We start from the raw sequence: 26,949 nt of genomic DNA, 5'->3' as shown, positions 1-26,949 counted from the left end.
GTTTATCTGTTTTCAATTTTCAGTTTTCAGTTTTTTTCTTTTTTTTTTTTTTTGCTTTGTTTTGATTTCTTTCGGAAACAACATAGAGAGACGCGCAAGACGTTAGTGTGAGACTGTTCTACTAGGCCACTATCAAACCATCCCCCCGCTCGCTCCCCTCCGCTCCTCCAACAATGTCATTATCTCCAATGCCAACAACTGCGGCTACCCTTAGAGAAGAGTTTCAGAGTTTGAAAACCACTAAACCAGGGTCAATCACGACATTAGAGCAACTTGCGCGCGAGACAACCAATGATTCGAAATTACTACAGAACAAGAGACAAGTTCAAAAACAAGTCTTGACTGCAATGAGTCTAGCATATCTCGATCAACAAACGCAGGAGAAGTTGTTGCAAAAGATATCAGATTGTGAAAGTAAGGAAGATCTACTACGTTTCTATGATGAAGACTTTGATGAGCAGTTGGCTAAAGAGGTGAATGACTTGGAACTTAATTGGAAGGAGTTGGATAAGGTAATGAATGATAAACATGAGGAGTTGAGACATTTGGCGGATAATGTTAGCAAACGGTATTTAAATTGTGAAGAAATGCAAAATAACACCGCCCAATTGATCGAAGAATGCGAACAATTGGAACTTGAGTTTGAAGAGTTGATTAACGAAGATAATGAGGATAAGGAGTTGCTCGAATCTGCACTGAAAGTGGAGGCATTTGATACAGACCCATCACAACTCAACAGTCAGGCTAGATCTGACGTGGATGAGGATTTGAGGAATATTCATGAAATTATTAGCAAGAAAGAAGCTGACATCAGTGATGAAAAAAGTCATATTGAGTTGCTAAAAGTGCAATTGGAAGATAAAAAGCGGCAGTTGGAGAAGTTACCGAAAGATGACTTGAAAGAGGATGATCCTGTACGAAAATTTTATTATTTCTTGAGAAAATTGAATGAGTTATTGGAATTACTTTGAGAGTTGGAAAAGATGCTTTGTAGAAGATAATTTAGAAAGGTGGTTTGTTACACGTGTAATGAGTCTATACAATACAAATATGGAACCAGTGTGTATTACATGTACAAGTGTGCACGTGTAACCTTAGTATAATAACCGAGGAGAAAATGTAGGTGGTAAAGCATTGGAAATGGAAATCTATTTTTTTTTTTTTTTTTGTTTTTTGCCAATGATGACTCCACTTTTTTTTAAAACGTAGTTTGAATATACTCTCAACTATCTATCGAATTTCAAATGGTTACTACTACTACTACACCACCAACAACAACAACAACAACAAGTGCAACTTCAACTACAACTACAATAAGCGAGAACAACACCAACACGGTCATTAATCAATTACCAACTGAACATAGAGACACTAAACACCCGCAACCCTCAAGACAGGAGATTATAAACAACTTGTTAGAATTAGCCAGACAAGAACAAGCCAAAGGCAATACATCTGTTACTTCGGATAAATTGGATAAACTTCAAAGTGTACTACAGAATAACAGTCCCGGTAGCAGAAAATCTCCATTCTTACTGAAGGGCAGTAACAGTTACAATTTCGACAAGTATCAACGATTTCAACAAGTTCCAACTCGTAATTCCACAGGTAAATACGCAAACCACAAAATAAAACCCAAATTCCCACCCATCTTTGATAAGTTTGATATCGAAGAGTCTGTATCAAAAGCAGGACCCACTTCATCTTCTACAACATCACCATCAGGTCCCGCTGAAGCAAAGAAACAAGACTTGATTACTATATCTAAAAAGAACAAGAACCTTAGAAAGAAGATAGGAGGCAAGTTTTACCAAGCTAAAAAGTTCACTTTGAAGCAGCTTGAATTTATGTTTATCAATTTCCTTGAAACCATCGCCAACCTATTGGACAATTTACATCTACTTTCGAATTTGCCAATGTTCCCTCAAGCTTTGACAAAATTGTTGAAACAAACCAATAAGTTATGGGTGTTGATACTTGTGTTTTTGATAAGGAAAACTATATCCCAATTATTGAATGTTGTACGCAAAATTAGAAAAGTTGATACTGAATTGAAAATTGTCAACAACAACAGCAACAACAACAACAACAACAACAACATCGGCAATGTTGGTGAAAAGATGTCCAATGCTTCTGTCTTTTCCAAGCCTATCAATGAGGATATTAATCGAAAATATAACAAGATCTTGAAAGATTTAAAGTTTGATAAAATGATGCTTATATTTGAATTGGTGGGTAATTTCCTTGATTTGACTTTTAATCTTATTGAGTTGAGTGAGGTTGCAGTACCCAATTGGATTATGAGTGGATTGAATGTTGCTAGTATGGGCATGACTATTTACAGAATGAATAAAGACGATGAGTATATAGACGATGATATCACGGAGGATTTGATCTAGACAACAAAAAGAGATGATTCGTATGGTTTTGTATGCTAGAGCTATTCCAAATAGTTTAATTGAGTAGTTGCATATGTATTTATGGTATACAATTTCGATGTAGGATCGAAGATCAATGGATGAATGAATTATCTCACTTTAGCATTTTACCATGTAGATGGTAGCATTGAACAACTTTGTTCGCAAGAGTAGAAGGCATGAGATCTTACAACCCAACCCATCACGACTTTACAACAGATCACCAGCAACGCACAAGAATGTCAACAATTGCCACACGAATAACAGAGGAAGAACAGAAGATCAACCACATAAATGAAGAGATAAGACAATTGGGACAGAAAGTAACCAAGTCTTACCTTGAACCAATACTAGCCAAACAGCAACAATTTCAAATCAACAAGCTGGGACAACTCCACCAGCAACCACAATTACACAATAATGGCTCCGATGCAGGCCCCAAAGACTTACATCATCTATCAATAACTCAACTAAATACCGAATCCGAACTTATCCATGAGCAAATTCAAGAATTGGAGAAATTGAATCAAATCAAGACCAATTTAGAGGAAATTGAACAATTATTGTCGAATTTGCAACTATCAATCAACTCATTACTTGATTTACAGCATCTCTATCAGTTGTTTAAACAGATTCAGGATTTCCCAACTGCCAATTATATGATTTACAAACAAATTGTAAGAAAAGTTGCTGCATTACATTTACAATTTGTTGACAAATTGAATGAATATTTGACGTTGATTTTGCCGAACGAATTTACTATCCTTCACGCTTCAGCGATTGGAGATTTTAATCAGTTTGTAATCAAGAATGGATGTAATTTGAGCGTCTATGCAAACTACAGAACTAAATGGGATGAAATGATTGATGCAATTTTCAATAATCAACAAGAAGTTGACATTGTTAAGGAGGACGATGTTGACAGTGAGGAGATGGAAATCAAGTTGACTAAAGGAACTGATTTCATTACATCATTGATCAATTTCGTGAAGTTCATAAACAAGGTTAATCACCCACCAATAAAGAATTACTTGAATTCCAAAATATCCAAGTTGGTCGCTGGCCGATTGTTTCACAATGTTGAAGCAATTGTGCATGATAAGCAACGCATTACACAGTTGAATGAATTGATAAATCTTTGTGAAGAGACAAGTTGGAACTTTATGAACAAGATTGAGGGAGGTGGAACTATGGAGGAACGATTGAATAAGTTGCATTTGGAGTGGGTGATTGATGACTATGTTGGAAAGATTAGGCGTATTTTGGCTACTGCATCATTTGGCGAGTTGAAGTATGCCGAGGAAGCTATAGTGGACAAGAAATCAGAAGAGGAACCCGAGGAGAAGATTGTTGCCAATGAGGATACTGATTGGGACGAGAGTTGGGATGATAAATGGGATGAAGAGGGAGAGGAAGAAGAGGAACAGACACAAGCAAAGGAAGCTCATGAGTCAAAGCAACCAGATGATTACAATAAACAGAATAATGTTAAGATATCGCCAGTGCCTTGACAATTGGAGCAGTTGTTTACACAATTTTCTGCATATTCAAAAGATATAAAATACTTGATCATCACCATCAAAGCACTTGCATTAGTACAATATCCGTCTTTAACTTCGTCATTTGTCATGTACAATGATTTCATCAAATTGTCACAAATCACAGGCGATGAATCCTTAGTGACTTTCATGAATAGTAATTGGAACCAAGCAATGTTGACATTTATTCAAGAGTTAAAAACGTTGATATCTTCGTTGAATTTAGAATCAGATATTAACATGGAAGACGAGATTTTGGATGATTACAATCTAAATCAATTGAGTTTGGTTTACAAATGGTTTCAAGATTTGAGCGAAACAAAGCAATTTCGTCAAACTAACTTCAAAAAATTTCAGCAATTGGTTATTGACTTGGTCGATTTTGCCAACAACTGGTTATTACAACTCATATTCACCATTGATGACATTAGTGAGAACCAGTGCATGTTGTACAATCTCCTTATTGAAAATTTGAATAATATAACAATTCCAATCTTGGGTGAGATTGGCGTGTCAAAGAACTCAATGGATTCATTCAACAAGATGAACAATGTCCGGTTTTTGTTGAATAATCATTTGAAAGATATTATGGATCGATTCTATCAGGGTGAGTTGTTTGATTTAAGTACTGACGAAATGGTGAGTTTGATAAAGAGCATATTCATCCAAAGTGAAATTAGAGACAACTATATCAATGAAATTATTGAGTTTAGAAACATGAGTTGAAACAATCGAGATAAGCATAAGACATTGATGCGAGGATATATTTTTGTATATATACATATATACACACATACATATCACCTAATCCTGCAAAAAGAACCTCATATAAGCAAACAGTCCAATAGTCTACCGCCCCTTGCTATTTCTCTCTCCTAGCTGACAACTTTACCACCATTGATCTTTTTACCAGTCTTTTGAATCACATTGTAAATCAGATCGTAATCCTTATCAGTCTCAACATCAACAGTTTGGTTCTCCAATGAAACATTGTAATTGGCAATACCATCCTGTTTTTTCAACACCCTTTCAATTGCTCCTGAACATCCGGAACATGACATGGTGACGTCGAAATGGTACTTGTGTGGCATAATGGAATAACAAAATAGATGGAAGTTGGAATAGAATTGATGGTTGAGTGGAGAGTGAATATTACCGTTTGGTGGATGGTGGTGATTAAACCTTTAAAAATAGTAGTTGTGTGAACTTTGATTGACTAGTATATAGTTGGCTTATTAATCTAATCTAGAAGATCTTTGAATGAGAGAGACAGAGAGAGACAGACAGAGACACGGGTTTGACAAAACTGTGTGGATTTACCAAAGTCGCAGCATTAATCACGCAGTGTCAGAAAATCATTTGCGACATTACAACATCCTCAACTTCTGACACCTTTCCCACTGAAAGCCTCCCTAGAACTCAATCACAGGTCAGCACTATTACCAACATAAACTTAAAAATAGACAAATCTATAAATGTATAGAACTTTTCACTAAAAGTTACAAATGAAACGGATAAACATTAGGGGGCTACAGCTTTTGCTAACTCCCCCAATATCCAAGTAGATTGGTACCACCAGGTGCAACAGACGACGTCGAGCTCTACTACGCTCCTCCTCCACTACCACTGCCACTGCCACTGCCACTGCCACTACCACTGCCACTGCCACTGTGCTCTCTTCCTCCAGGGGCAACGGTACTCGTTGGCGTAGACTTTCTTCTCGATAAAATTCTTGTAAACTCCCTTTTGACATAACTTGGATAGTTTTCAATCCGTTTAATTAAATCATCAATAGTCAAATTCTTCCGAGTAAGGTATTGGTCAAACACGAAAGCAAGTTCAAACAAGGCCAGCTCACCTCCAGCGCCTCCACCACGATAAACTTCACTCATTTTCTTTCCCTTGTATTCTTCATTCATTGTTGGTAAAACCTCCTCCATCAATGAAATTATTAATTTGCGTCTATTGTAAAGTTGCAAATCGTTCATAGTTTTGATCCACGCCAACCCATACTTTTCGTCACGCTTGACGATCAATGTCCACTCTTCAACTAATTGAGTTACAGACTCGATATCTCTATTCATGACAAATTTGGGAATCAGGTCGTTGGTCTCTGGCAACGATTCAAGCTTCTGTCTTTTTGAAGATGACGTCGATGGCGGCGAGTGGGGATTAGAAGAAGACAGTGGCGACTTTTGTGAATGTTCACGCTCACGCTCACGTTCACGCTCATGTACACTCTCATATGAATGCTCTTTGTTGTATTGTTGCTTATCGTGACCATGGGCAACAGCAATATCTGGTGTAGACTGGGGAGCTTTTGCCGACTCATCATGGATTTCTTCACTATCCATACTTTCATACATGTTATCCATGTACTTGTGCTCCTCCACCATTCTCAATCTTTGTGAAGGTGCTCCTGCAGCAGTCTCTTGTCCAAATCCATGTTTTCTAGTAGTCTTCTCATTACCACCACCACTACCAATGGCCCCTTCACTGCTAGTGTTTCCCGCTCCACTTGTAGTATCGATTATTTCTGGTCTTGAGCTGTACGATTGGAAAGAAGATTTCAACTTCGATCTTGTCTTTTGTCCAGCCAAATTTCTTCTAATCACCGAGCTTGACAATTCTCCACCACTTGGTTGTTCAGATGACAGCAGCAGCAGACCTATAAGTACTGCAGTAGGGTTATTGGAAAAGTTCAACTGAGGCAAATCTGACGTCAACGAGGAGCCTGATGTAGATGCACCGGAAAGCGTATCTGCTCCGTTACCACTTCCACTACCACTTCCATTCCCGTTCCCACTTGTGCTGGATCTGCTTGTACCATGTCCTCCATTTCCATTTCCATTTCCATTTCCCTTTCCATTACCGTTATCGTTTCCTCCATTTCCGTGACCACCAGTGCTTAAAGTGCTGCCAGAACTGCCACCGCTGCTTCTACTAACTGCACTACTACTAGCACTGGCACTACTTGTCTGAGCAGAATGAGACTTTGTGCCGTATTCACTAATGAAATCCCTCACAACTTGAACATTTTCAATTTGTTTTGGCGTATTGTCCGAATCCAACTCCATATTCAAATTATGCAACCGATTCAAGCGGCTTAAAATCTCCTTTAATTTCTTTGTTGATATAGTTGGGGTATGTGAAATCACCTCATTGATGAAATACTCCTTGATCAACTCTCCTGTTAATTGGAAACTCTGTAACCCACGTTGTGAACAAAATACCGCATAACGATTGAACTCATTAGCGTATAGCTTCTTACTTTGATCAGATAGGCCCTGGAGAATTGAGGAAGTCTGATAGTAATGTTGCAATTTGTCAAGCAACGGGTTTCCCCTGTCTGGATCCAAGTCCAAATCATGAGCTAATTCCACTTGATCCGCTGTAGTCACTGTACTCTCGTGATTAGTTGGATCGGCCGTAGTGGTTGTGTTTGTTGCATTTAGAAATTTGTTCAATGTGAGTACGATTTCGCTTTCGGAAAACTCCATGTCGTATGCCAAACAATTCAATTGATGTAATTTGAGTAAACTTGTTCTGGTGTTTTTCAAATTGTATCTGCGATCACTCCTACTGGTTGAGCTACTGGTGCCGCCACTAATTCCACCACCCCCGCTACTACTGCTTCTTCCACCACTGCTCTTACTTGTTTGAAACGACAAGAATCGAGTCAAAATGTCATTATCAATCAAGAAATCAGTTTTGCCCTTGCGAGCACAGTACTTGATAAACCTCTTGATATCAGTTGCATACGATTTGAAAGTGTTTCCTGTCAAATTTGACAAGACCTCTTGAGTTTTGGGATTATTGAGAATCTCTTGATCAAATTTGCGCAATAATGATTCTTCACTAGGTGAAAGTCGATGTTTTGAGTTGCCACTCAATCCAAAGGGTTTGGTGGGCGTACTCCCTGGGCTCATAGTCAATGCACTGGAGGAGGAAGCTGAAGCGGGAGACCCTTGTCCCGATTTTAACTTGTCAAGTTTGGCAACGTTGGATTCTGTTGGTTGTTGGGGTTGGTCTTTTTCGTGTGGTTTGGAGCCGGCAACGTCTATTTGAGAAGTGATTCCCGTTGCAGAAGATGTACTGGAGGGATTTATATTTGAGCTCGAGGAGGACAGCTGGCCAACTGACATGAGCAATCCCCTCTTACTACTAGTTCTTGAGGGTGCTTCAGACTCACTTTCGTTGCTTTCGTCGCTTTCGTCGCTTTCGTCGCTTTCGTCGCTTTCGTCGCCTAGTTCCTCTCCTTCATCCTCCTCCTCTTTCCCCTTCTCTTCTTCTCCTTCTCCTTCTCCTTCTCCTTCATCTCCTTTGTTCTCACTTGTACCAACATCTTCAGTACTCTCTTTATTCTTCTTCGCTTCACTCATTGACTGCATCATTTGTTGTATAAATTGTTCGCCTAAAATTTCATTTTGTTGTTGTTGTTGTTGTTGTTGTTGTTGTTGATCTTCACCATAGACAATTTCATTCATAAAGTATAATTTGTTGAGGGGTGATCGAATACTACGAATTGTATTTTCACTCAAGAAATTTCCACCACGCTTCATCATCTCGTATCCAATTAATTGTTGAGCTAATTGAGGAGACACTGGAAAATTATCCATGCCTTTAGTGGCACAGAATCTAATGTATCTTCTAATTTGATACAAATACTTGTCCTTGGTTTCACTTTTCAACCTCAGTAAAGACGCGGCTGCTTGTTCATTTGTCAATACTTCGTTTTCAAATTTTCCAACAAGTCGTTGTTCAGCTTGTGATATGGCGGGGTTCCTAAAGGAGAACGAAGGTTCAGGTAGTGGACTAGAGGGGACTTCTATTGGCTGACTTGATGTTGATGGTAAAAGTTCTGTTGCCTCTGTTGCCATTGGCGGTGGTGGTGGTGGTGGTGGTAGTGGGGTTGGTTGATTCAAGATGAGACTTGAGAGACTCTTGGACTGGGAATCGCGTTCTCTTTGCACTGGTTGCTCAATGTTTTGCACCTTAGTAGCAGCAGATTTTGCCACATTTCCAGCCTCTTGATCTGTTATGACAATTGATGTTGGATCAGTGGAGCTACTTTGCTCTAGTTCGTCTTCTTTCTCTTGGTCCATAACTTATGTAATGTGACTGAGTGATTGACTGTGAATGATTGGATTGGAACTGGAGTACTTTTCAAGTATATATATATATATACATTCGAAGCTTAAAAAAAGTACCACCGATTTCCTTGTTGTCAATTCCCTGCTGCCCTTCCCAGTGGGATCACACTCAATAACCTATTCAAAACCAAGATTTACCACTAGCAAACACACACAGAAACAGAAAAAGGTCACAAGAACAAAAAGGTTGAACATGCAAAATGGAAGGATACGTTGGTAATATAATAATTTTTTGATCCACAAAGATGTTAGTGCCATATACCGTCGAAAAGACTTCACATGGAAGAAGCAAAGAGACAATAAACGGACAACAACAGAGACTGAGCGAAGTGAACAGAAGAACTATAAAACAAGGAAAGACAAGTTGTTGTTGATAAATGGTGCATCCAGGTAGTTGATTCTACAATAGCTTAAACGACAATTGGTCCCAGCGGAACAAACTAAACGCCATGAACATCCAAAGAAGACAACATTTGGTTACCTATCAGCATACACGGCATTATAAAATCTATCAACTTTTCAAACAGTGATGTATTTGGCAAAGGAAGTCTTGTAGGAAGAAAAGGCATAAAGGTGCTGGACTTTTTTTTGGAGCACGGAATAAGCTTTTATTATTATATTTACTATTTATTATTATTATTATTATTATTATTTCACAATGTATTCTGGAATTGTGATAGCCTCTAATCTTCTGTTTAGGCAGCCTCAAGTGTGGCAAAAACCTGCTCTAAACAGCAACTCCAAAAATAGTTTACACCAGCTGTGATATAAAGTATTATACCTCTTTGTTAATGTATAGTGAATTTTATTTTGCAACAAGAACATAAATTTGGTGGTTTTTGTTTTTTGTTTTTTTTTTTCTTTTGTTTTTTGTTTTTTGTTTGTTTTATTTTTTTTTAACTCTGGCGGTTATTTTATTGACCTTTGCATAATCTTACCCAAAAATTTCATTTCACAAACATATACACAATTTATAAACATTATTTATATTATTATTAAGTGAACGGTAATTAGTTCTATCTTTAAACATAAGCCCCTCTTTTAGTCCACGTGCAGAACTACATACAAGTTTACAACTTTATATCTCTTTTATTGTACTTCAACATATATTTACATGTGTATGTTCATGTCTATGTCTCTATGTACAAGTCAAAAAAAAATAAAAAAAAAATAAAAAATAAAAAACGAGATCAACTCAAACTCCTACAATCAATCACCTCCTTTTGAAATCCTCGGCAACAATGTTTGACTTTTCGCACATTTCTCTAAACACAGACCCATTGGAATTGAACAAATTCCAAGGCGTATCAAATTCTCGAACTGATCCTTTATCCATCACCAAAATCTTGTCATAGTTAATAATCGTCTTCAACCGATGGGCAATACACAATATCGTACACGACTTGAACTCTTGTGCAATTGTAGTTTGGATCTTGTCATCAGTCCCGTAGTCCACCGAGGATGTGGCTTCGTCAAGAATAATGATTTTGGCATTTCGAACCAATGCTCGTGCAAATGAAATCAATTGTCGTTCACCAAGTGAGAAATTCTCACCTTCGTCTTCAACTGGTTGGTATAAATGAAACTTGGGCAACTCTACTTCTTGCAGCTCAACTTCTGATCCCTCTTTGCCTCCAGATGCAGCAGTGATACTATCCTTTGAGATGGCCCTTGCCTTGGCAACTTCTTCAGTTGTTAAAATACCAGACCGGCGCAACGATTCCCACAACACATCATCGGGCTGTTCACCAAAAGGGTCCAAATTAGATCGAATGGTTCCATTAAACAAAACTGGATCTTGGGGAATAATCGATAAATGCGAACGTAAATCCTTTAACCCAATAGTAGCAATATCAACATCATCAATACGTATTGACCCACTATCCAATTCAGAAATCCGGTACAACGCAGTCATGATTGACGATTTCCCAGCTCCTGTTCGACCACAAATACCAATCTTTTCCATGGGGGCAATCTTGAGTGAAAAATCCTTCAACACCAATGGTAATCCTGGCCGATACTTCATATTGACATTTTTGAAATCAACAGCTCCATATTGGGGCCAATCTGGAGGTGGCTGACTCGAGTCAATCTTGTATGGCGCTTCTTGTTCAACTTTCAAGGCATAATGGATTATCCGCTCAGCTGAATTCATATCATTCTCAACAAGAGTAAAAGTTCTCACTAAATTCAACAATTCATTGGCAACTTGCAATGTATAAGTCATCAATAACCCAACTGCTGCCGCATTAATTGAAAACACTCGATTGACACAAAGCAATGACACAATCAACACAATAAGCTCGGCAAGAAGATCCAATTGGATACCCAACCATTTCTGATTAGCATTAACGACAAATGAAGCCTCATTGGCTTTATTCAATAGCAAATCTCCTAAATCAGCAAACCTTGACTCATCCTTGTACGCCTTGATGGTATTCATACCACTCAACACTTCATTAACATTGTTGTACACAAAAGATCGCAATATAGCCTCCAATCTCTTAACTTCTCGATTCGATGCTTGGTAGAAGTTGGCAATCAAGAAAAACAACACAAAGATACCGGGGATAGCACAAGCAAACCATGGTAAATAGATAATGATCAAGATGAAAACACCAATCATCTTGGCAATGGCAGTGAAGAATAGACGCAAATTGTCACTAATTTCATTATCCAACGCATCAGTATCTTTGGTGAAACGATTCAAGATTCTCCCCATTGGTGTAGTATCCATAAAACTCATTGGCGCATGCAAGATTCTCTTTATGGCCATCAAATTCAAGTGTTTGGAAGATACCGTAGTTCCATGAATGAAAAACACAAATGTATAAGTAAGGAAGATGACCCACAAGACGTTAAACATGACATAAAATCCAATATAGAATCCATTTGATTTACCATCAAATTTCTGTTCGATCCAAAACGATAACCAGGTATTTGTGAAGATATCACAAAATGTAGCAAGTGTTAAAAGCACGGCAAAAATGGTAAAAAACCCCCAAGGAGTTAATTTACCAGCCCCATATTTCAAGTATTTGTGATAAACATCAAACTTGATACTGTTTACAGCACGTTCTTCCTCGGTGATGATTTTACCTTTTGTTGCATCCTTGTTGTGATTGTAATCCTTGTATTCAACATCATTGTCCTCCATTGAGTCATTGTTGTCACTATCAGACTTGGAAAAAATCCGTGTCCTTCTTCTCGTCAATTCTTGAGAAGTATCAATGCCAGATTGATTTTGCAGAAATACCAGTACAATTTCACCGGAATCTTTCAGCTCCTTGTTTCCCAAATCAATCTCATCCACAATTTCTTCCACTTCAACATCCAAGTTCTCCTCCTCGATATCTTCAAGCTTGCTAAACTTCATCAATTGATTAAAATCGTTATTTCTTGCAATCAATTCATCCATCTTGCCCACATCAATTGACCCATCTCCATTCAAAAACACAATCCGATCAGCCAGTCCAATCAAGGACAATTGATGGGTGGCCAACACTCTAGTTTTGGAACCCAAAAGACCCAAAAAGCAATTGTTCAAGATATGTTTCCCAACTCTTGCATCCACTGCACTCAAAACATCATCCATCAAAATAATCTCCTTGTTGGCATAAACAGCACGTGCTAAATTGATTCTTGCCTTTTGACCTCCAGATAAAGTGATTCCCTTTTCTCCAACTTCAGTATAATCGCCACCTTCCAAGGAATCCAAATCAATATTCAAAGCACAAGCATATATGACCTTGTCATAATACTCTTGGTCAAATGGTTTACCAAACACAATATTTTCTCGAATTGTGTTATTTTGAATCCAAGGAGCACCACAAAGTAACAAAGGGCCGTTGATGTCGACTTCACCTGAATCACACGACATGAACCCGGCAATGGCACTGAGTAATGATGATTTCCCCGAACCAACCAAGCCGGTAATAACAATAAATTCTCCTTTGTGGATTGTCAAGTCAATATTCTTTAATCCGGGGAAAGATGTAGCTTCTTCTTGTTCGCCTTTGTTGTTTGCTTTACTATTGGGAGATGTTTTAGGAATTGTGCTTAGCTCGATGTCATTCAGTGAGGTGGACGGAAAGGAGCTCTTGGTATCCTTTCCTTTCTCTTTTCTCTTCTTTTCCTTTTTGGCTTTCTTCTTATCCTTTTTATCTTCTATCTCCTCCTCCTCATCCCCATCCCCATCCCCATCCGCCTCATCCTCTTCCCCTTCCTCATCATCAAACACATCCCAACTAAAACTAGCATCTTTCAATGCAATGGCCCTCTTGTCACTTGCATCATTTAACTCGCGATACCCCTCATAAGGCTCTTCTTCATCAGCCGACAATACAGCTCCAATTCTTTTAAACCCATTAATCATATCAGCAGTTGTTGACAATGCTTGTGGAATAAAAAAAACCATCAATCCCAAAATTTCAAATGTTGAAACTGAAGAAAACATCTTTGCCGGAGAACTAGTGGATCCTTGAATGGCATACAATATCACAAATGCAATCATTGAACAAATACCAGTTAATGTCATGGCCAAGGAGAAGATGACATTTCTCAACGTTTGAATTTTCAAAATCATATCAACTTCTTCACCACGAACTCTACAAACATTTTCATGGTATGGATGTTCCCACAGGTAAAATTTAATCATTTTCAAGTTGTTTAAAATCTCCTTCATAAAATTGACTCTCTTGTCGGTGATTTTACTAACTGCATCTCTGTATGCAAACAACTTTTTGGCACCAATTGAAATGAAACCTAGGAAGATGATGAAGATGACAATACCAATCACGGCAGAAACTCGAATGTTGACCACCAAGATGACAATGGCAATGGCAATAGGGATAGGTAAACATAGCAATAAAGGTTGAAACATGACAGCAATCTCAACTCGTGACAAATCAGTAGTGATAATACTGGTCAACTTACTTTGAGGAAACTTGTGACGCGATTCAGCATTGAATTTAAAAGCCTTATTCAATACTGCTTTCGTTAGTAAAGCTTTGATCAATGCACCCATCAGTTGACCAATGTACATGAAATGGTTAAACAACAAATTACTGAATAACATCATGAAAACAACACCAAGAGAATAACCAATACCTTGGCCTATGTTTGTATGAACCCCCAAACTCCTCTTTTCAACAAATTTGATCAATTCTTTGGTCAACAAGGGAGAACAAGCAATTCCACTTAATGAAAAAATGGCAAGAATCAAACCAACCAAAATTTGACGTTTAAAAGTGAGAAACAAAACTGTGGCAATGTTCATGGGAGACAAGACAAAATCCTGCAAATCTTCTTCACGAGACTTGGACAGATCTTCAACAGATTCATTCCGTTCTTTGCATTTATTGGCAATATGAGCAAGATGGGCCCGTTCAGTTTCGACTTGTAAATAAGTGACAAAGTAGTTGTAGAAATGTTCCACCTTCATGTCTTCAGTCAAGATCCATAAATCATCTGGTTGTAAAGTTCTAGTGTAGCCAATTGTCATTAGTGGCGAGACCCACCAAAAGAATACACGGTATAGGATGTTGCTTGATTGTTCTGGGTAGATTTTACGTTCAGAATCATCCTTAGGTATGGGGTAAAACTTGTTGCGGAATAGGAATGTAAGGATACGCTTCTGTGGCTTGTACAAGTCGTTACCAATTTCCAAACTTGAATCATCCATGGTGGTGATTGGTGATTGGCGTGTGTGTGTTGGTTTGTGTGTGTGTTTGTGTGTATGTTTGTGTGTGTTTGTTTAGCTTGTATGTTGGATCAAGTGTACAGTATCAGTAGTAGCAATCGTTACAGCAGCTGCAGTATTACTATGATGATGGTATTAAATGTGATGTAAGATGAGATGGTGTTGTTTCTTTTGTAATCTATTTATACACATGGGTAAGCTTGTGGATACACTTATGGGTGGAAGTGCTGTTATTACCACTACTACTACTATGAATAATAATAATAATAATAATAATAATAATAGTGTTGACAACCACAATCTAAAAAAGAAAAGACAACAGTAAAGTATTGATGACTCAACGGCGATTTGAAAAAACAAAACAGACAACTGGTTGAAAAGACATACACATACAAATTGTAAGACAGACAGAGAGAGAGAGAGAGAGATATAAGCGTACGGCTCCAAATTTTAGTCCTTTAATTAAAAATTGTGACCCAATGCAAGAAATTGCCGTGTATTGGGATGGGTTTAACACATTGTACATGGTTTATAAAAGTATATACAACTAATATGTATCACAAACAAAACCAGGTGATAATAATAACAACAACAACAACAACAACAATAATAATAATAATAATAGCGAAAAAGAGAGAAAAAGAGAGAGAGAAGAAGAGAAGAGATAAAAAGACGGAGTTAGAAACAAAAATCACGGACGGAATTTCGGCATTTCCATTTTTTTTGGTTACTGTTACTGTTACTGTTACTGTTACTGTTATTGCTGCGTAATATAATGTATATACACATGTTTCTCAATTTTAAATTTGGAATCGGAGTTTAGATCATTCGCTCATTTCTTCTCCTTTTTTAGTACGTATCTCCGTATACACCATACTATTACTTTATACTTTATACTTTTTCGTATCTCTAACCAAATTAGGGGGAGACTGAGGCTGAGGCGGATCTTAACGAGAGTAAATCTACACCTTTCCCTCGCCCCCCCCGTATTTGTCCGATGTTTATTCCGACATCGTTTTTGCACTTTCTCTGAAAGACTTCTATCGCCACCCGTAATCTTCTCTTAGCCCATCTTGACGGTCTTTTGTTTTCAATCTAGAGACTCAAATTTTGCAAGACAAGACATCTTTTATTGCATGGCCATATCACCTTGAATCTCATCTCCCACACCACACCACCTCACAAGTTAAAGTATGTGCGCCATTCAAACCATGTCTCATTTCCTCACGTGTACACACCACAAGGCTTGAAAGCATCTGCACTCACCACATCTCATCCACATTTTCACTAACTTGCATAGTCCCACCGACCTCATCTATCAACTTATCGACTTCATTAATCTTCCAACTTTCTTTCTTCATTTGACAAATTACTCGTAGTTTATTTCTAGCTTTTTTCAACGAAATTTCAAATTGGGCAACTGACGTTTCATCATTGTTCAACAGTGACCCATCAACACAATCTTTCAATTGGTTTAAATGAGCTTTTATCGTCAGCTCTTCCTTCTCCCTCTCCTTCTCCCTCTCCTTCTCCTTCTCCCTCTCCTTCTCCTTCTGCTTCTCCTTCTGCTTCTCATCATCACCACCACCACCAACCATACTTATTTGATTCTCCCATTCCTCAATCAACCCTTGGATATACCCTACTATCAAAAACCTTTGAAATCCAGTCTGATATCCAAATTGTTTACCTTCGAAATACTGTTCTTTTGCTGATTGTTCAACTCCTTCCTGATATCCAAGTTGATATTGTTCTTGTTCCAAATTTAATACTTCGTCAGTATCTATTTGGCATTGCTCTTGTGTAGAGTTTCGCACTGCATCTGTACTGATTTCAATATCTTTCACATCCATATCACGCGGTATCAATACAAGACTTTGCTGACAGAGAGGAATTGTAAATAAACCTTTTGGACTGACGACTCTTCTGTCTCTTTCTTTGCACTTTTTCGAGAACATGCGCGGGAAATTTTTCAAACCATCGCACTCCTATAGTAGTACTACTAAACAGAGGCAATGAGTCTCTCACGTGAAAATGGATACAACGTGGATGAAAAAGATCGGATGAAGGGCATCGATGGAAACGAAGTTTATCGTATGGAAGCCGCTGGTGATGTTGATTTCGCGTCTAGTGATGGCTCCGATACATCAACTTCAGACGAGGAGAAACAAGACACCCAGACCAACTCTCTTAGTAATCGAGATGAGAAGGAGGATGATATGTTTGCTAGTGAAGACTACAACAACGGTCAAGAAAAGCTACAGGGAAGAACACTGGTCTTCGAAGAAGAGGAAGATGACGATGACATGTTTGCCAGCGAGGATGACAATACCATCAATACCAACAATAACAACAATGTAACTACAAGCACCACACAGGCGCCGAAACAAGTTCAATTTGCCAAATACAATCAAACCGTGCATCAACACCCCCAATCAAGTGGCGATTCCGCCGACTCATCCGAACTTGAATCGGAAAACGACGACGAATCTACAAATGACGAATACTACATCAATACCGAAGAATATACACCTTTCCAAAACAACACCACTAAGAAGAAACGACAACCGAAAATTGAAGCATTCAATATGGATCAAGAAGAAAGAAATGGCCATTTCAACAAGGTTGGAGATTATGTTCCCAACGCCATAGATTCTGACCTGGACAAGCCTCAAGATGAGGATTCGTGGGCTATGAATATTTCCAAATCCGATATACGTAAAGCCAAACTTGCACAACGTCAACGTGCACGACAACAACAGGTAAGCTCTAGAGGATCGCTTGATGCAACTGCCAAGATTGTTAATACGGATCCCGTTGAAGTTATTTACGCGTCCTTGATTGATTTATTGGAGCCAGTTGAAACACCAATGGAAGCGTTGGCTCGACTAAATGCACAATTGAAGAAGAACATTAAAAAGAATAAGCGAGGCAAGGTGAAGCGGCGAAGTGATACAGGCAACGACACTACTGTGAATGAACTCGACTCTTCAATTGTCAAGCAGAACATTTCTCAAATCACTAATCTTTGTTCAATTTTGATAAATGACAAACATATGGATGATGATGAGGAAGTTTATGACATGACAAGAGAACAATTTATGAGGAGTTACCAATCAGAAACAGGGCATGAGTACAATAAAAGAGGAGGGGATGCAAGGACAACCAACTTGAAACGACCACGAGAAGAGGACGATGACGACGATGATGACGACGACGACGATGACGACGACGATGACGAGACCAATGGGACCCTCACTACCACACGCGGTGAATCAGAGAAAGCCTCCCTCAACGAAACTCCGCTAGACTATGATGCGGGTGATGTGGATTATGGTGAAAAAGTATGGGAATTTAGATGGCTAGATGATGAGACACACGCCATTAATGGTCCATTTTCCAACTATGAAATGTCGCATTGGAAACAACATCATTTTGAAAACAATGTCGAAGTTCGTAAATTGGGTGAAGCTGACTTCAAACATATACAAGATATAAACTTTTGATAATTTCATTGAGCAAATAAAAGTGCAATAGCACCCGTTTCGAAAGACCCCTCTCCAAATACATTTCACATCAATCAATCATCATCATCCAAGAAATCAACAATTGGGAACCCCACGGACTTGGCAATAGCTTCCGCCATGGGCCAATCCAAATTACACTTCCATCGAATCCTAGCAGCCAAGATATCAGAATTGCTAGTCTTGCTTAAAAACCCCAATGAATACAATGTAGCAATTTGTAAATTCAAATCAATGTTTTTCGTCAATGTAAAACAACTCTTTTCTGCCAATTTCTTATTTTCCAATTCAATAATTTCATCTCCTAGATACAACAAGTCTTTAGAATCCGATTGGTTGAGGGTGATTGATGAGTGTTGATAAATTACTGATAATATGGCCAAGATCCGTTCCAAATCGACATAATTTGCCGTCAAGAGCCGCGAATCAATGTCGTTTTTCGACATATGCCCTGCTGTTGTTCCCCCGTTGCCATTGGCGCTGTTGTTGAGTCGTTGTCTCTTTTTCGTACTGCCTCGTTTCTTGTACTTGACTACTTTGACCTTGGAGTATTTGTGTAAATCATTGCGTTGATTGCCATATGATGCCAAGTATGCTGCTAGAAGTATAAATTTGGAATGGTAGGGCAAGTCATGCACGTTTCCCAATCTCACAGTTTCGTCATCTCCTGTTCCATTATTTCCACTGCCATTACCAAGTGTTTGTCCCGCGTTATCCCCTTCGCCATCTCCTTCATCGTCACGTAAGGTTCTGTAGTCAGGAACCGACGAGTTACTGATAATCTTATCACTGTTGAACAAGTCAATATTGTGTTTGAAAATCTTGACAATCTCATTGATCGAATACATCCCCATTTGTAATGGCTCGATAAACTTATCCCACAATTCAACAATCAAATGCTGCAACATAACCATATCGGATCCAGTATACAGGAAATACAGATCAACGACAAACTTGACATACTGATTGTAAAATTCTTGCTTTGCCGATTCCAAAACTTTGTCGTTGCCATCGTCTTCAACAAAGCTACTATTCTTCAAATGGCACAATTGGGCATCTTGCAAAATTTTAATCACTTGTGTTTCGGAATACGGTTCAAATTCAATTATGGGGTTGGATAAAGTCACAACTTGTCGAGGAATACCACTACTAAACACAATAACCACTGATAAATTCCGCACCGATGAACATTCTCTCATTTTACTAAATGCCGAGACAAACTCAACACAATTGTCCAAACATTGATCAAATCGGTCCAATACCAACACATGATGCGCTTCATACTCAGTTTCGTCGAATAAAGTCTCCAACGAGGTTAAAAAGGAAGCAAATTGGTCAGAAATAGCCAGCGTTAGAGCCACAACATCAGTAGCTCTTAGTGTGTTGAGTTCATCGCCTCCGTCTTTTCGTATCCTTGTGAAACATCTCTGTAGCAACATTTGTTTCGACACACATTCATCACATGCCACAATTGTATGGTTCAACTGCATGGCGTTGAGAAACTCCTTCACCACGAGGGTTTTGCCAATTGGCTTGTATCCGTTAATTAGTACGCATGAGGAGGATAGGCTTGGGTCTCGATTGATGAATGCATTGAGGGAAGCGATCTCAAAGTCACGTTCTTTCACTTTCAATTTGAGGTTGGCAAGCTCCTCCATAGTGAGACTCATGGCTGAATGAGAGAGTGTCGTTTTGCTGCACCTTGCTTTGGTTGTGCTTTTTCCATTTTATTGTTGATGTTTTTCTTGTTTTTTGTTGTTATTTTTTTAATTAATTATTTTTTTTTTTTTGATTACGCTTTTCGTGTGTCAAGAAGGATCTATTTTCTATCACTATAATCTTCTACCTACACCAACTCCTCCAATGCGCCTTTCAAAAGCTGCATGTTGTAAAAATTACCAACATTGGCAAATACTTGTACACGTTGGTCGACCTTATTGTGATCAACAGTCTCAACCCAGTTACCAGAGCAAGTACAAAACAAATCCAAATTGCCCTGTCTTATGGACCCACATTTCTCACATTTCAAATCTTGACTGTAAAAATCAGTAAACAACTTCATCAAAACGGCAATGGTTTCTTCTTCCAATGCAATCTTGTTGTAAGGGCGATGACATGCTGTACAATTCCAAACATTGTTTTCCTCGTCTCGACACAAATCAACATCTCTGATATGATTGCAGTAATCACATATGACATGTGGCAATTTCAACGACGTGCTTGGATTGACGAAATTAGCCTGTGAACTAAACTCCTTGACATCAAAGACTTGTAGCAACTCCTTCTTCAATAAACGTACTTCAATATTCCGCTTTTTAGATAAACTGAACACGGCACAAATGAATTTAACCAATTCCAAAACTGGATTCTTCATATGCAAATGCGATCCGGGCAATGTAGGAAACTCATACTCCTTTTTAAACTCTGGGTTGATGATCGAGTCAATTTGTTTACGATACAACTTGTCAATCCTCTTTTGCAACGGTTTTCTAAAAATTTCAATCACTCCATTATCAATATCATCAGCCTCTTGCATCTCTTGCGTTTGCTGCAACTTCTTTTGTCCATTCAATATGTGGAGTATTTGTGTAACCCTAGGCGTGCCTGATTGAGTACCACTGCCTGTCAAATTTTTCATCTTGTACTGAGACAATGCATCCAAAAAGATGAATATCCAATCCTCAAATTCATTTTGGAAAACAATTGGAAGAAACTTCTTTATTTGCCAGTAATTCTCCACAACAAGGTCTTGAGTTTCTTCACTAGTAATTTCAGCACAGCTCCTTCCACCATAATTGAATTCGTCCATCCATATCAAGATGTCCCAGTATTTGACAATTTTCAAGTCGAGGAAATTGTAAAGTGGCTTGGATCGAGCTGCCTTCAAGATGTACTGTCCATAAGCAAACGAGTTTTCCACGGATACTTTAGATGTTTGAATCAACATCTTGGCCCTATTGGCAAATACAACTTGTGCTCCCATCCTCTTGAACTCGCTAACCAATTGCAACAATGCTTTTGAACTCAAGTTGTGCACATGGTAATGCAATGAAGGGTCGTACAAGAATGAATCTTTCTTTTGAACCCACGTTATCAATGCACTCATGACAAAGTCAGCATTCACATTGTTTCCAAGAGCATCATCCCACCAATCTTTGACCATACTTCGCAATATGGATAGTGCTGGCGACGAGAATGAATCTTCGGCAAAAGTCGAAGCACCATTATTGCTATCAAATTGAACCCCATCTTCAGCCAAATCAGTCCCTTCAGCTTCATTGATCAAAGCACTAGTCAAAATGGTGTTGATTGTCAAAGTGCCGATTTCAACTTCTAAACATGCAGTCTCATAAATCTCAGGATTATTGATTACAGGGAACTCCAACGACTCTGGACTAATCACTCTGTCCATTTCAAACCCTCCATGATCAGGTAATGGGTTTGGCGACCACCAAAGTACAATATTGTTTTCAGTTAATCTCCGAGCATACTCCACATCAATCAAGTACCCAACTTTTTCAATTTGTAGATTACAAAGTGGGACCCGTCCATACTTGGACAATGCAATCATGTTCTTAATCCATGAGCCCAATGCAAAATAGTGATTCATCACTCGCTTCGAAATCAACACTTGCCATCCAATCGCCGGAAGCGTGAGTTCGCTAATTGACATTTTGATGGTTGGGAATTCCAAAGTTGCAGTCAAGAGAGGGATAATCTTTGTGATGTATGGTGATTGTATTGCTAACAATGCCTTATTGCTTCGACTTTCATGAATCTTGCCAATGGTTTGATTCAATTTCTTCAACAACTTCAATTTATCGTGATAGTACAGCACTTCAAACGCCATTTCATCCGGGTAGTCGATTATTTGCGACATCTTCTTCAACTTTTCCCTCTTTGTGTCAAACACTTCTCCATAGATTTTGGAAATATTGTTTGGCAATTCCTGGGCATTTGCCGTCGGTTTCAAAACAAGCATGGTGCTTTGATTATCCCAAGATTTGAAAATCGTATAGTATTCGTAACTATTGGTCACAATATGAAGAAGGTAAACCACATCCATATCAAATTTGTTCAAGTAGGTATCATTTTCCACCTTCAACAACTCTTTAACGTTGAACCCATTTTTCAAACCCTTACCAAGCGCTCCAACTTTGGTGTCATCGAACCTGACAGTATTTCCCAAATCAATGACTGCACGCTCAACCGGTTCAACATTTGCTTCATAAATACCCAAAATGTTTGAGCTTTGAAATACACTATCAACATCAGCTATCTGATCTTGATACACGGATTGAGGCATGGTGAATTTGTACAAGTTTGTAGCATCGTGTGAATTTGGTAAAATGGCATTTGATTTTTCAATTTCACAACCAAGTATAGCCTGTTTTGAAGTGAGTGGACTCTTGAACGAAGCATAAATTCTCTTTGGCACATGGAAATTGAAGGTGTGTATTTTCTCTCCTGCAGAAACATACACTTTCAAATCACCTGGCTTCATAGGATCCTCCTTATACTCTAGAATTTCCCAATTACTTCCAGCAATGTTTTCTGCTTGCTTTCTCATCATACCACCAACAGTTGACCTTTGAGCGCTTTGAGCTTGCGAGCCAAAAAGCTTACGCCTTCTTTCTCTACCTGATGCTTGCATTGTCCATTTCGCCTTTTGGAACTGCAAAAACCCCGCATAATCTTGTGTCATATCAGGACACGTTCCGTTTAAAATGGCTTGGTTCTTTTCTTCTTCTTCGGAGTCATACACCAAATTAGCTCTTCCTGCTTTCCTTTTTTTCAACCGAACTGTACTCATTTTAGCCTTGACTGCACCAGTATCAATTTCACCAAAATCTTCAATGTCCTGCACCTTGCTTTCATCCTTGGTTCCCGCATTGAAGAACTGGGCAATCGACTTTTGCTGTTTCGAGCTTTCTCTGTTCTCAACTCGTTTTCTCAACCAATCAGGGTGGGGTACTCGTGGCACTGGGTTCTTGACGTTTTGCAATGCAGCAGGAATTGTGATGATTTTTTGCACCACCGACGCCAATCTCTCATAGTAGTAATCCCAGTCAATCACATCCCTCGGACTGAATTTATTCAATGATGGATCTTTGAGCCATTTCTTCATGAAAATCTCCTTCTTTTCAGATGAAAAGATTGATACTGGTATTGCTCGCTCAGTGACGGGGGCACCAATAGGCTTTGCACTGATGATATACTTTGTGGCCAACCCTGCATCCTTAACCATTTCTTCCCCTAAAAACTCACCCAACCGTCTTGCAGTGGTGATTGATGTGGATTTTTGATCCCCATACTCAGCCAAACTCTTTGACATACTTCTGTTTTCACAAATAAGCTCGATGAGATCCTCATCCTCCAACATTCCACCTTTTGTATCCAACACGTCAAGCCAGTTGTTGGCCACAGTAGCCACGGCTTGGTAACATGATTCCAAGCTGTCACCTTCCAAAAACAACTTGAATATATCAGACTGGAAGTTTTTGATCAATTGAAGTTCACCTCTTCTCTTCAATTCGAACCCCTTCAATTCAGCCAAGGATCCATCATCATTGAACACGGCATATCTTTTCTTCAAACCCTTGCCCTCTTCCTTTGAAGTTGGCAAAATCATTGCTTTGTAAGGACCATCGACTTCAAAAAAGATAGAATTGTCGGATCTTGTCTTGTACTTGAACGTATCCGGATCAGCCAAGTCTTGATACTGGTGGTTGGTGAACCTTTCATGAACCAAATAATTCAACATGGAGCACGGATACTCCAAAAAGATCTTTTTGCCATCTTTGCATTTCAAATTAAAATTCTCGGGGAAGCTCTTGGGTAAAATACACCAAATACCATCAGTATCCAACTCCAAAGGTCTACCAATACGCTCAACCAAAGCTCTAGCCATTTGAATGATTGTGGCACCAGTCAAACAAGTAACACCTGCCATCTCCATCGAGTACCATCTCGAACCTTTTCTCATAACATATCCGTAAAACGAGTTCAAAATGACCTTGTGTGCTAATTGTAAGGAATCGTACAACACCACCATTTTGTTGGCATCGTCCCTTGCTGCTTTATCATTGCTGTCAATTTTATTGACTTTCCCCTTCCAAACTTTCGCCAATCCTTTAAACTCATATCTTCTATCTCTGAAGCTTCTCACAGTATCAACGTAAAACGGATTCTCTCTTTGACAAATGATAGCCTCTCTAGTCACCACTTGACTCTGCTTCACCCTGTGATACACTTTTCTTGAATAATCACTAACTCTTTTCTTAATCGCCGATGCCTGCTCAGCATATGTAAGCTCATCAAATGTCCTGGGCGGCAACCAAGGTTTCTGTCCCGGGAATTGTTCATTTTGCAACGTTCTCTTCATCATATTGTACTCATTCATCTCTGCTGGATAATATTCACCTCTCCAAGACCAAGGGAGTCTCCTATCACAATTTTTACCTGGTCGGTTGAAATCACATGCAGCACAGTCCTCTTCTGATTTCATGGAATCCGGTTGTAAACGATTAGAAGTCATGATGTTGGGGTACATTGATGCTACATCCACATGGTAAATCAATGGAACTTCTTTTCTCACTGGGTTATGCTTCATGTCCAATAATGTCTCCTTGATTTCATTATAAACCTCCTCAAAATTTTCCACATCTTCCATCTTCTTGCCATTTTCAACCTCAATGCAGAACTTGATAGAGTTGTGTAGGCTGCCCAACAACTCGTCAATAGCCGTTGGATCTATTTTAAAGTCGGTCTCAATATCACTTCGAAAAACACCTGCTTCCAATGACTCAACATGGCCACCGACATATGTCTCCGACTCCAAAAGGTGACCGTCATAAAATCTCTCAATTGGTTCTGAGTGTTTATTAGGTAACAAAATGTTATTTTCGTATGCTTGAACTGATAGCAACATTTCACACAAGGTTCCAGTACCTTTCCGCAAAACTTCATCTGGATTCAATGGGATGATGGTACACAACGAAAAAATGAATGGATGGACGTACTTGTAATAGAGGTAGTAAGTTGCAACAGCGTCGGAAACCGAATACTCCGACAACAATTGTGGTTTTTCGTAAGCATACGGTGTCATTAATTCCGGGTCCAACTCGGTTGGGTTGTAACCCAACTTGGCAGTAGTGACGGCTTTCAAACCTTGTGATCCTTGAGGCAAGTACGAGTCTCTCTTCACCCATCTAAAACAGTCCATATGCACACAATATTTCGACTTGTATTCACCTTCATTATCTTTGGCAAACCCAATTTCATCAAACATGTCCAAGTCATGCACTCGAGCTCTATTTTCAACAAATGGCCAATCAAAAAAATCACCATTGAATGTGGCTATAACAGTAGGTCTTGCATCTCTGATGTGTTCAAAAAACCTCATCAAAACGTGTTTCTCATCCTGTTCGTTGAAAATCGTAAATAGTCCTGGATATTCAGGCTTGGGAGTGTACTCGAAATCTTCAATATCTTCTGAAATGATCTCTCTATTGGTTATAAGAAAACCCTCTCCATCAATCATGTATGAAATCATCATTACTTGGTCGATCTTGGCATCAGGGAACTTCAACGGTGCTTTGGTGGTTTCGATATCAAATGCCAACACAACCGGATCTGGAAACACAACTTTCTCCTTATCCTCGATAATGTCGACTTTAGAGTGTTTGGCATAAACGTGGTACCATTTACCCACACGCACTTGTTTATCAATGGATACTCTGACATGATAGGGGACGTCATACTCCTTTATGTCACTGATTAGCTGCGACGGGTCAGATGCATCAACGTCATTGCTATAATTGAACACATCCCTTGATTCTCGATTCATTTGATTATCTTTGATTACAGGGGTAAGCAATCTTCTTGCTGATAACAAGTCTTGGACATTATGGAAACTCAATTTAATCAAATTCTTTTTCAACCCAAGCAAGTGATTCGGTAGTGACAAGTCCTCCTTTGTAACACGTCCAAAACTCTTGACATTACACAGTTCCAAGAATTTCCTCATCCACTCTTCAACTTCCGATTCGTGTCCATTTGCAACCGTTTCAATAAAGAAATACGGATCGTATTGCAATGTTGCTTTGAAACTGCCCCCTTCTTCATCCAAAAAGTAGTAGTCAACTCCAGAATACTCCGTCAAATAACCATCACTGGGTATTGTAGTGGCATGCATGTTGATCAACCAACCTTTACGTGGTTTATTTCCGTCATTTTCTCCATGTTCAAAACGGTCAAATCCCATTAGCGAGTCCATTTGATCTATCCTGGCAACCAAGTCTTTCTTCTGAATTGAGTCTGTAAGCATAGGATTGTTTGCTTTGTATGGATCTTCGGGTTCTTGGTGCTGCCGTGCTCTATACTGACTTGTCTGGTACGTGGATCGTTTGCTGTCATTCTTGACAAATCTAGCAGAGGTGGAGCCTTTGAAAGCAGGTCTGGCCGATGACGAGGAAGACATAATGAGTGTGATTGTTTTAGTTATGCAAAGTTGTCACTGGTATAGTCCCCCCCCTCTTTCTGGTGATCTGTGAGTTGTGTCCTAGTAAAGAAAACTATTTGCAGCACGGATTAGAAGCAAAAGGATGATTGGTA

At 39.0% G+C, this 26,949-nt stretch overlaps 11 protein-coding genes across 11 annotated transcripts; 5 read left to right on the top strand and 6 right to left on the bottom strand. All coding sequences in view use genetic code 12, as the record gives it.

Moving 5' to 3' along the window:
• Positions 1-188: 188 nt before the first annotated feature.
• On the top strand, positions 189-971 carry KGF57_001071 (uncharacterized protein; the record flags this gene model as incomplete). Its single annotated transcript, XM_051750240.1, has 1 exon — positions 189-971. The coding sequence occupies one exon, from the start codon at positions 189-191 to the stop codon at positions 969-971; it is 783 nt and encodes a 260-aa protein (XP_051610405.1).
• Positions 972-1,244: 273 nt separating this feature from the next.
• KGF57_001070 (uncharacterized protein) lies at positions 1,245-2,399 on the top strand (the record flags this gene model as incomplete). Its single annotated transcript, XM_051750239.1, has 1 exon — positions 1,245-2,399. The coding sequence occupies one exon, from the start codon at positions 1,245-1,247 to the stop codon at positions 2,397-2,399; it is 1,155 nt and encodes a 384-aa protein (XP_051610404.1).
• Positions 2,400-2,656: 257 nt separating this feature from the next.
• On the top strand, positions 2,657-3,928 carry KGF57_001069 (uncharacterized protein; the record flags this gene model as incomplete). Its single annotated transcript, XM_051750237.1, has 1 exon — positions 2,657-3,928. The coding sequence occupies one exon, from the start codon at positions 2,657-2,659 to the stop codon at positions 3,926-3,928; it is 1,272 nt and encodes a 423-aa protein (XP_051610403.1).
• Positions 3,929-4,045: 117 nt separating this feature from the next.
• DSL1 (Dsl1p) lies at positions 4,046-4,681 on the top strand (the record flags this gene model as incomplete). The annotated part of the gene is made up of 1 exon (XM_051750236.1): positions 4,046-4,681. One exon carries the CDS (start codon positions 4,046-4,048, stop codon positions 4,679-4,681), a length of 636 nt encoding a protein of 211 aa, XP_051610402.1.
• Positions 4,682-4,830: 149 nt separating this feature from the next.
• On the bottom strand, positions 4,831-5,046 carry ATX1 (copper metallochaperone; the record flags this gene model as incomplete). Its single annotated transcript, XM_051750235.1, has 1 exon — positions 4,831-5,046. One exon carries the CDS (start codon positions 5,044-5,046, stop codon positions 4,831-4,833), a length of 216 nt encoding a protein of 71 aa, XP_051610401.1.
• A 513-nt stretch (positions 5,047-5,559) lies between these two features.
• On the bottom strand, positions 5,560-9,060 carry KGF57_001066 (uncharacterized protein; the record flags this gene model as incomplete). The annotated part of the gene is made up of 1 exon (XM_051750234.1): positions 5,560-9,060. The coding sequence occupies one exon, from the start codon at positions 9,058-9,060 to the stop codon at positions 5,560-5,562; it is 3,501 nt and encodes a 1,166-aa protein (XP_051610400.1).
• Positions 9,061-10,321: 1,261 nt separating this feature from the next.
• KGF57_001065 (uncharacterized protein) lies at positions 10,322-14,791 on the bottom strand (the record flags this gene model as incomplete). Its single annotated transcript, XM_051750233.1, has 1 exon — positions 10,322-14,791. The coding sequence occupies one exon, from the start codon at positions 14,789-14,791 to the stop codon at positions 10,322-10,324; it is 4,470 nt and encodes a 1,489-aa protein (XP_051610399.1).
• Positions 14,792-16,071: 1,280 nt separating this feature from the next.
• Positions 16,072-16,662, bottom strand: KGF57_001064 (ribosome biosynthesis protein; the record flags this gene model as incomplete). The annotated part of the gene is made up of 1 exon (XM_051750232.1): positions 16,072-16,662. One exon carries the CDS (start codon positions 16,660-16,662, stop codon positions 16,072-16,074), a length of 591 nt encoding a protein of 196 aa, XP_051610398.1.
• A 162-nt stretch (positions 16,663-16,824) lies between these two features.
• On the top strand, positions 16,825-18,315 carry KGF57_001063 (U5 snRNP complex subunit; the record flags this gene model as incomplete). The annotated part of the gene is made up of 1 exon (XM_051750231.1): positions 16,825-18,315. The coding sequence occupies one exon, from the start codon at positions 16,825-16,827 to the stop codon at positions 18,313-18,315; it is 1,491 nt and encodes a 496-aa protein (XP_051610397.1).
• Positions 18,316-18,389: 74 nt separating this feature from the next.
• On the bottom strand, positions 18,390-20,003 carry KGF57_001062 (origin recognition complex subunit 5; the record flags this gene model as incomplete). Its single annotated transcript, XM_051750230.1, has 1 exon — positions 18,390-20,003. One exon carries the CDS (start codon positions 20,001-20,003, stop codon positions 18,390-18,392), a length of 1,614 nt encoding a protein of 537 aa, XP_051610396.1.
• A 176-nt stretch (positions 20,004-20,179) lies between these two features.
• On the bottom strand, positions 20,180-26,815 carry POL2 (DNA polymerase epsilon catalytic subunit; the record flags this gene model as incomplete). Its single annotated transcript, XM_051750229.1, has 1 exon — positions 20,180-26,815. The coding sequence occupies one exon, from the start codon at positions 26,813-26,815 to the stop codon at positions 20,180-20,182; it is 6,636 nt and encodes a 2,211-aa protein (XP_051610395.1).
• Positions 26,816-26,949: the final 134 nt, after the last annotated feature.

Source organism: Candida theae, assembly GCF_024610275.1.
Source record: "Candida theae strain CBS 12239 chromosome Unknown scaffold31, whole genome shotgun sequence".
NCBI lineage: Eukaryota > Fungi > Ascomycota > Pichiomycetes > Serinales > Debaryomycetaceae > Lodderomyces > Lodderomyces theae.
The sequence above is the reverse complement of the archived record's forward strand: the minus strand, read 5'-3'. Positions and strand labels throughout refer to the sequence as shown.